We start from the raw sequence: 9,599 nt of genomic DNA, 5'->3' as shown, positions 1-9,599 counted from the left end.
TTTTTAACAAAATGAAAATATTATGCATATTGAAGCATACTAAAAGGTCCTATAGAAAAGAAAAAAAGACAAATTAAATTCAATATATATTTTTTTATTTTATTGCTCATTTCCATCAACAAATAAACAAGCACCCACTGCTCTAGCGCCCAGCAATATATTAAAGTATCTAGTAAATGTGCAACGGTCATAACACAGCAGTTCTGACATTATTACTGAGATGAATATTTCAAGAAGAGGGTTGAGGGAGAGAGTTACCAAAAAAAATAATTTTAATCTACTTTTAAATCTATATACAATATGTCCTTCAATTGTGTGCAACTACAATATACTTGAATTAAGAGATTTCTATGAGGTGAGAGCTGCTCTTTCTTTGTGACAATTTTTGGAATTTCTGACTAAATAACTAAGCAAGTCAATTACAACAAAATTAAGAATTTAAATATGAATAGAATAATGAAAATATTAATATTGTTTCATTTATTACTTAAATACAATTTCAATCACAGCAGTATACAGAACCCAACTAACAACAAAAGAGCACACTATAATAGAATAGTCACAACTGCTTTCTTACATGACTACATCTAAGATTTCACATCAGAGATGTTAGAGAAGCTAAACAGGACAACAGAAAGACATCAGTTTAAAGGAACAACCAGACTCCTACTGCAGTATTGCTGTCCCGACTTGGGGATTACGGATCAGGATTAGTATCTTTGTCCAGAGTCTTCAAGTCATTGAGGAAGCTGGTTGGAGTTAGGATGTGAGATGATCCTGTCAAGGAAAAAAACAACAACAAAAAACAACAATATTTAAATAGCAGTTCAACAGTCAGGTTCATCAGTCATAACTTCTTAATTAGCAATTGCTTACCAATCAGGACTTCCCATTTCCCATCTGTGGCTCGAGTCACTTCATAAGCACAACGCATCTCAGAGTATGACACCCCACCAATCACAAAAACAATGAGACGAGGGCCAGACCGATACTCCGTTGGAGACTTATTTTTGTGCCAGTGTCCAAAACGTGCACTGCTGTAAAAGAATTTCGAAAATGATTGAGAAACATAAAACTATTACTAAAACTACAGCTCCCTTTCAGCTATTTATTGATTTTCTGACATTTATTATTTCAAACAATAATTAATACAATTGTCATACAATGGCTCATTTTCATACCGTGTTGTCAGGAAATTGACCCTGATGAATAAGTATGAATGTGAAAATACTAACAGAAACTCCTGAGTTTTTTTGTTTGGTTGGTTGGGTTTTTTTTGTTTTGTTGGGGTTTTTTTTTTTTTTTGGGGGGGGGGGGGGGGGGGGGGGGGTTATAGCCAGTCTATATTATTATCAACTTCTCCATTTTAATTCTGCATTTTGCTTAAAAAGTAGAAAAGTACCGGAACACTCCACAGATTATGAGTAAATCTAGATCTACAAGCGTGGTCAGTATTAGCACCATCATTATGATGGGAATTCCCTAGGGATTATAGAGTATTCAAAAATGACTGAAATTTACCCTTTAAACTCTACTTCACTTTGTCAAAAGCTCGGCTCTGATTCATTTAAAAGGTTTTAAGGGGATAAAAGGTTTTATTTTATAAGATTATCTGTCATTTACCCCACTTGTTGCTAAATACAAACTGTTTTGGAAAGAGATCTACCCATCTATCTATATATATTTATTTATTTCTCAGATAGAGGGAGAGCACCGCCCGACCTGACTGCAGTCTGAGTTGTGTTGATGGGTGCTGGTTCAGCGATGAATGGCCACAGCTTTTTGTCCAGTTTGTCTTCTATGGCATTCTGTGATCCAGAAACAGATGTTATAAAAGCTGTGTTGTGAGCAAAGGTGAGCAGGTCTGCCAGTGACATCTGAAACCTCACTTAGGGCTTAATACCTCCATGATGTCCTTGACAGTGGGTGTCCACCTGGAAAGCTGGTATGTGCTTTCTGTACGCTGCTTACGATCTGGCAGTGTTTTCCCAGAATTGCGACCCTGAAAAACAATGTATGTCAAATATTCAGGGTTTTTTTTTAGGTTTTATAAAATTCTCAGTTCCACAGCATGAGACTGTAGCCAAACTTACCCCAGCTATAATATTACAGCCTAGGTTCTGCAGGTTGTAAATAATGTTGCTGTCGGCCTGAATATTTGCATGCTGGATGAGCTTGGCAAGGTTCTCCTCCCCAATGCCTGAATAGACAACCAGGCAATGAAAACACTGTTTGCTATAAATAAGTAACGACAAATAAAGCTTCTCTTCAATGTAACAAGATTAGGACTTAAAAAGATTTAAAATGTTTTGAGATCTTCTTACCCTTCTTCTTGTGAAATATGAACAGCAGTATGATGCGGATTTTGTCAAAGGCATCAATGTCACTATCTAAGAGCACAGGAACAATGCTCTTCATGGCATCTTTCAGTGGTTCCCCTTCTGCATTTGCTCCCATTGCAAGGTCCTGTGGAAGAAAGCCCTAGTTTACGATCAACCTTTACTGAATATCATCAACTTAAGACAGGCAGTTAAGAGAGGTGAATGAAACCACTTTATTCCCCTTTCCCCCAACACACGTTCTCTTTCAGAGCCATGATATTGCCATAAGACTATTGCAACAAGAAAATCTCAGATTGCAAAGTAAATCTCCAGATTTGCATTTGTAATCAGGTACGTTATGTCAACATAAAGCTAAATATTGGGTACACTAGCTATATGTAGCTTTGAGATTTCCCCTTTTTTGCAATCCTCCAATAAATGGTCACTTGGAACTGTGTAACTGCCTTAAATAATTTTGCTAACCTTACATGAATTTGGACTAAACTTCATTAAAGCCAGCAGCAAAACTTTGCGAGCAACTGAAAGATTATTTTATTTGCAACATTACACACACATTTGTAATGGGCTTCCAAACAATGTAGAACAAATGACAGCTGACAGAGAGCTGTTGCCATTTGGATCATACTGCACATCTTAAGAGCCAAAGCATGCCCAATGGATTAAAGAGACAGCTTTCAGACATGCTGACAATCCATTAGGGCAGTTGAGCGATTTACTCATAAAAAAGGCCCCATTAACACTTGCACCTCATAATGCCACAGCCATGCATAGCTTATCATTTCTCATGTGCTTGTCACTCATCTGATACTGGACTAGATATGGCCAAACATTTCCCCTCAGGAACACAAGGCATGTCTGGCACATATAACTAAAACACTGGGGTTTGGCTCCAGTTTGGATTGTGGCTTTTTTCCCAGGTCTTGCTGGTGGAAGAACTTCTACTGTACCAAGTGGTACATCTGTGTTATTACATGCCTTTAAGCTTACAGTAAGCTCACAGATCTACGATGATTTACGCTGCTGATGTGTAGTTTAAAGCGTTTTATGAAATATTATTATTTTTTAGTTAACAAATAAAAATATCAACAGACCAGAAGCAAAGAAGCACAGGAATTACAAAGATACATTTCAGGTCACTGAATGTGATGAGTCAATGTAGTTATTCCATGTCAGGCATTTTGTTTAGACAGTCTGTGTCAGTGTATTGCATTGTGCTATTTGACCATATGTGGCAGAAATGTGACAACCTAATAGACTTTTATTGCATTATAATTAATATTTGAAAACTATTAGGTTCAATAGTCCTCAAAGATAATAATTTTGATTACATTTTTTAAGTAGACATACATGATAACAAAAGCCAAAAACTGAACTGGACTTTCAAAGTGTAATTTACCAAAAAAAAAAAAAAAAAACCACTATGGTGACTGCTGCAAGTCAAACATTTTATTACAAAAAATTATGTTGTGCACAAGGCTACTAACCTGCTCCACTTCACAAAGTTTATCAAGTGAGGCCTTGAATTTCTTCATACAAGCTTCAGCTAGGTGTAAGTGAGTGGAGTACTGTAAAAAAAATTACATTAAAATACATTACTAATTACTTTAACATATGGCATCATATTTTTATTAAAAAAAATTAAACATAATTAAGACTGACAACTCTGATATAAGAAAAAAACGTTTTCTAGGAAGTCTTGTCATAATGGTCAGATTATAACTAGAATTTGGGCCAACTAAACTTTAGCTGGCCCAGCTAATGCTTAATTGGGCAAAACAACCATGGTCTAAATTGTATCTAATTTATCATCACAAATGTATCCTAATATGCTTCAAAAACATTTCCCTATTTTTAAGTAAAGGTCTAAATAAACTGAACAGACAGCGCTTTTGGATTAGATAAATTAAAACAAACAAATAATGATAAGAAGTTACATAAGGGTTTGTTTGTTTGTTTGTTAGTTAATGTAACTCACCATGCTCAGCTCCTTCTGATACTGTGGCATCTTCTTTAACATCTGAGACAGATCTTTGATATTGGCCTGAAAAGAGAAACATTTTCCCCAAAGTTCCATCATAACACAAAAACAATACTCAGGGTCTACCGTGGACTTTTCAAACACCTGAAAAGATAATGCACATAACACTCACATTGTCAGTGCACATCCTCTTGCTCTCACAAAATGTGCGAAGAAGCTCTGTCACCTTCCTACAAGAATCAAATGAGAAAATTAGTAGACACCTAACGCAGGAAAACTTTGACTGAATTACAATGACTCCACAATCAAGTTGTAGCAGTCGTAGAAATGTTACTGTGACAAACATACTTGGTGACATCAGCGATGTGCATGTGTCTGAGCTGAACCCAGAGTTCATCATCTTCATCCAGTAAGACGTCTTTCTCTTTTGAGTTCCCAATGCCGGTTGTCTGATAACTTTAATATCCAAAAATAAATTAAAAAAAATGTTTAAAAGTCCACAAATGGAGGGACTGGTATACCAAAGACACCACACCAAACAGACAGAGCAATATAAAAATATAAAGGTAGTCCCTTACGTATAGATGTCCTGTTTGATGTCTAGCAAATCATAAGCCATTGCTTGGAAGGTCAACTCATGAAGAACAGGTGAGACGGGATCAAACCCACGGTCAACAATGATTAGCTGTGATCGCGCCTTATCTGGACCCTAAAAATAATACAAATTAAGGATATCATCCAGTACTTTTGAAATATATGATTTAATTTAAAGATTCATTAAAAGAGACTGGCTGAAAGTACACATTAACTGTTGCAATGCCATGCAATGAAATCAATTAATTATCAATTATTATAATTTAGCATCACAGCTAGATGTAGAAAAAAGAAAAAAAAGAAATACGTACAGCATAGTATGATAAAGCACCTGACATGCATAGACGCAAAAAGGGAACAGTAATACATGCCTTTTAAGACTCATCTCAGGAGCAAGGAAATGTCAGCTAAGAAAAACAGAAAAGAAGGGAAAAAAGGACAGGTCCAGCAAAGGATGAGAAAATAATCATCAGGAAATAAATCCCAGAAACCAAAGAAATATTCACAACCTGTTAAGCTGAAGAGCTGCAGAATCCCAACAGAGGTTTATTCTCTTACATGAGAAAGATGATTTAGCAGGAAAGAAAAGCAGTGTAAACATTTTGTTCACCATTTTTTTAAGATTTGAAATTACACAGCAGAGAATGTGAGAAATCGAGTGGTTGAAGACCAAAGTATTTCCTACCTCTCCCATGGTTGGGTTTTCAGCTTTGTGAGCAATGAGGCGCTGATAGACCTCTTCAGCCAGTCTAGCATTTTCCTCAGGTCCCCTAAAAACAAAGTAGAATACAACTTTAAAATCAGCATAATACATTCAGTGGGAAAAGATTTATTTGTTTAAATCTATCTCTCTTCTCATGAAGGGGCCCATACTTGCGATAACGAACTGCAGGGTACTCTTTAAGAGTGTCACACAGGGTCGCAATCTGCTCTGCCACATTTTCCATCATTTTATCTCTTGTTTCATTTGCCTTTGAACTGTAGAAGGAGTACAAGGATTTTGGGTCATCCAGTGAGAAAACCTACGGGGACAAGAGAAACTGTGAAAGGTATTGCCTGTCACAATAAACCGACAGACAATATTACTATAACTGATTGCAGCTCGGGAAAACGTTTGTCTTTTTGCCATACAATTACATGATTAACTGTCAAATAAGTTTTGTCCAAAACCAAAAACATTTCTAATGAAATGTCCAAAGACAATTTGGACTCAATGAAATATAAGAATTACCCACCTGCGACTCATATGGAAGAAAAGCAACATTGATCTCTTTTAAAGTCTTGATAAATTTTGAAACTTTGGCTCTTCCAATATCAGCAAAGAGAGGATCTGGACAAGCTAAACAAGGCAAAAAAAAAAAAAAAAAGAATTAATGTCAGTTTTAGCGTTTTACACTGAAGTCTGGAAAAAAAAATACATTTCTCATATTTATAGTTCCACTCTTACTGTCAGTGAAGAAGATGTGTGCTGCCTTGTATGTAAAGGCTGCATCTTTGAAATCATCAATGAGACCATGAACCGACTGTAATTGAAAACATATTCATCTTTAAAATATTATGCACATAGTTATCTTTAAAATATTATGCACATAGTTATCTTTAAAATATTATGCACATGAGAACAATCTTGAAGATATGGCAACATTAAAAGACGGAACTCTTTTGAACCTTTGCAGATGGGGTGATTAAATAAATGGCCTCCAAACTGGAGATGGGTTCTCTGCGTTTATTGATGTCCTCCACAACTGAAAAACAGAAAAGACAATATGATAATTTAATGTCATTTAAACGCAGAAAATGAATTAAGTTGGCACATTTTACTCTTCAACAGCTAAAGGTTTGATCTCTCATTTATTTAAAAAACTAAACTAAAAACTATGAATTATATCCATACTTACTGGTCACCCCCTCCGCCAAAATGTCAGACATCTTGCAACAAGAGGACAGAATTCTTGTGGTCATGTGATCCACAATAAGAACCTAAACAAAGGCCACACAGTGGTAATAAATTCAGTGCAACAAAAATCAAAAGAATTTCTTCTTTTGTATCTACCGTTACCTTCCATTCTCCATCCTTTTTCACACTCTTGATCACACCACTGATGATTTCTGTAGATGAAAAGATAATTTTGTGATGCAAGAACCCATAACCTCATAACAAAAACAAGCTAAAACGGGTCACAAGTGGAGTAAATTTAGCAACAATAATAATAAAAAAATACTTTATGAAACATTCATATAGTCAAAATGCTCTAGATTGTTGTTGCAGCATTCATTAGTAATTTGAGCTTTTCATGAAATGTAGCTTACTGAATAGTTTCCAAAGAATTTGTGTGACTTATAAAACAACAACAAAAGTCAAAGGTCAGCTCTACTGTCAAAAATTAAAAAAAACAGGAACCCTTTTTAAACATATTTAACACTTGCAGTAACAAACTTGCTTGGGTGCAACTTCCTGGTCTTATATAGACAGAAGCACAATTGTTCCACTGACGTCCTAAGCACAACAGCTAAGGTGTGGTACGTGTGTTAAAACAAACAGCCAAATAGTCTCCTGCAGTGGGCCACTGTTCCCAAAAGAAGTTTTCATTGAATCACACAATAATTAACTAGGGTACAGAAGAAAGCAGTGTGGTAGGAAACATCAAAAGTTGAACTGCACCAATATGATGTCTTCACTTCCTTGTTAAACCACGATTTGAACCTGATTAAAAACATAGATTCTGCTCCCTAAGACATATGACTCACTGTTTTCACAGTAATAGCTGACATAAATAGCTTGTTATGGGAGTTCATAAAAAAAAAAGTGTTCTTTATTCCGAGTTAGCCATCACTGTAATCACTATTTTATGATTGCTGTATAAATCCTGGTAAGGTTCCTGGTATTATGGTGGCTACTGAATATATGTGTATTATGGTTCAGGGCTTTTGAGAGAAAGAAATGGGAAAAAAAAAAAAAAAAAAAAAAGATTTCTTTTTTTGCACCAAGTGTGACCTTCATCACTAACTAATGATTTTCCAGGTCGCTCATACAGGGAACTGGAAAAGATTATACTTTCGAAGAGTTTTGTTAAATCTAAAAAAAAAATAAAAAAAAAATAAAAAAACCAGTTTGCAAGGAAACTTCCTTATTGGGATTTATTGTCTCTGCTGTAAATACAATATTGAATATGAGATTTTATTTGATATTTTTGGCATACTCCAAATAGGTTAAGTCATCTTGTATGGACAACGTTTTCAGCTAATAATAGCAGATAGTAAATTACAAATCATACCGCTTTGTAATGGTATGTTTGTTTTTTATTTTTCAGACTTCTTAAAAGAAGTGAAAATGTGAGATGAAGGAACATAAGCCCAAATTTAATGCTTCTAAAGTCTAGCAGAAGCAATTAGCATATAATTACAAATAAGCATTACTAGATGAGCCTTGTGAATACGTAATGTTTTAACCCCGGCATGCGTTTTTGTTTTTGTTTTTTGTTTTTTTTACTTTCAACGCAATGTACTACAAGTTATTGTGTAACAAAAGTTGTGACTTCCTGACGTTTTACAGCCTAAATGTCCAGGATGATTTAACAGATCACAAGCGAAGTTACTAGACTTCCCTTTCAGATTAGCTAGCCTGGGTTAGCCTATAACTTGGACTGTCACAACATTTTCAATCCCTAACGTCGCGACTTTTAACTTTCAAGTGTGGCTAATGTCACAAAACACATGAAACTTCAGCAAATTAAGCAAATACTGCTATCACTACGTGTAACACTATTATTTTATATATATATGACTTTTTAAATGATGACATCGGTTCCTTCGGCAACGTTAGCATATATATTAGGAGTGAAGCAGGAAGAGTTGGTGAACCGTCATCCACAACACGATTTTTTTTAATAAATTGAACGTCAGTTCATCAAGTTACAGCGATAAAGGTTACAATAAAGTACTTTTTTTTTAACTGTAATAAACTGCTACAGTGAGATTAGATACAATAAATACGTCACTTACTTTCTCCGACTACAGCTTTCAGCCCAATCGGTGCCATCTTGACAGCAGTGTTCTAGAGAGTTGGTCACTTCCTTGTGGTCTAAGCAAAGCTTCGAAGCATTTGAAAGCTAAATACTGCCCCCTACTGTCAAATATATCACCATTACAAGAGTCTCGTGCTTTGGACTTTTTATTTGCCCCGGTCTTATGGAACAACCTTCCTGTTGCTATTCGGGCGTCTGACTCTATGCCACTGTTTAAATTACGGCTGAAGACTTATTTGTTTAATCTTGCCTTTCCACCTAGTTAACGCTTGGTGTGCGTTGGTACATTTTTATCCGTTATGCTTGTGAACTACTTTTATATCTTATGATTGTCAAGGTTTTTATAATTGATACGTGCCAGGTCCTTTCTCTTTTCCCTCCCATCTCCCTTTTCCTATTTTATTTTTGTCAAGCACCTTGGTATACCCTTGGTTTTTTAGTGTGCTTTATAAATAAAGTTTATTATTATTATTATTATTTAAGTTTTTGATTTAAATAACAAACATGTAGAAGTATCCTAGACTGCATTAATGAGTTATTTTCGCCTTAAACAACTGGACACAATGAAATTAGTAAGCCTTTCTATGGTCGTTTTGATTGGTTCAAGTGTAGGCTACATCCATATATCACCGCTTGGCTTCTGTCATTTACATCTATTAT

The 9,599-nt window shown here is 35.3% G+C and overlaps 1 protein-coding gene across 2 annotated transcripts; it reads right to left on the bottom strand.

The window, feature by feature from the left end:
- Positions 1-78: 78 nt before the first annotated feature.
- On the bottom strand, positions 79-9,056 carry stxbp2 (syntaxin binding protein 2). Of its 2 annotated transcripts, none has more exons than XM_004559588.5 (19): positions 8,917-9,056; positions 6,974-7,023; positions 6,813-6,894; positions 6,583-6,659; positions 6,362-6,437; positions 6,150-6,253; positions 5,788-5,936; positions 5,600-5,684; positions 4,899-5,029; positions 4,669-4,776; positions 4,493-4,550; positions 4,318-4,383; positions 3,827-3,907; positions 2,325-2,466; positions 2,094-2,200; positions 1,904-2,002; positions 1,723-1,808; positions 877-1,034; positions 79-777 (listed from the first exon to the last, which is right to left on the bottom strand). In XM_004559588.5, exons 1-19 carry the CDS (start codon positions 8,951-8,953, stop codon positions 698-700), a joined length of 1,776 nt encoding a protein of 591 aa, XP_004559645.1. In that variant the 5' UTR covers positions 8,954-9,056; the 3' UTR covers positions 79-697. The 2 variants fall into 2 exon arrangements, with proteins under 2 accessions (XP_004559645.1, XP_004559644.1); XM_004559587.5 differs by having other exon boundaries at positions 877-1,037; positions 8,917-9,055.
- Positions 9,057-9,599: the final 543 nt, after the last annotated feature.

The sequence above is a fragment of the Maylandia zebra genome, linkage group LG4 (genome assembly GCF_041146795.1).
Source record: "Maylandia zebra isolate NMK-2024a linkage group LG4, Mzebra_GT3a, whole genome shotgun sequence".
Classification (NCBI taxonomy): Eukaryota; Metazoa; Chordata; class Actinopteri; order Cichliformes; family Cichlidae; genus Maylandia; species Maylandia zebra.
Note: the sequence above shows the minus strand (reverse complement) of the source record. Positions and strands in the feature narration are given on the sequence as shown.

What these genes read in the sequence shown, in the direction of transcription:
- stxbp2 (XM_004559587.5), bottom strand. Translation starts at nt 8,953, where the DNA reads ATGGCACCGATTGGGCTGAAAGCTGTAGTCGGAGAAA. An exon ending in GAAAGCTGTAGTCGGAGAAA is followed by an intron (nt 7,024 to 8,916) that starts GTAAGTGACGTA and finishes TTTCATCTACAG; the next exon opens with AAATCATCAGTGGTGTGATC. An exon ending in CTGTCAAGGACATCATGGAG is followed by an intron (nt 1,809 to 1,903) that starts GTATTAAGCCCT and finishes TCTGGATCACAG; the next exon opens with AATGCCATAGAAGACAAACT.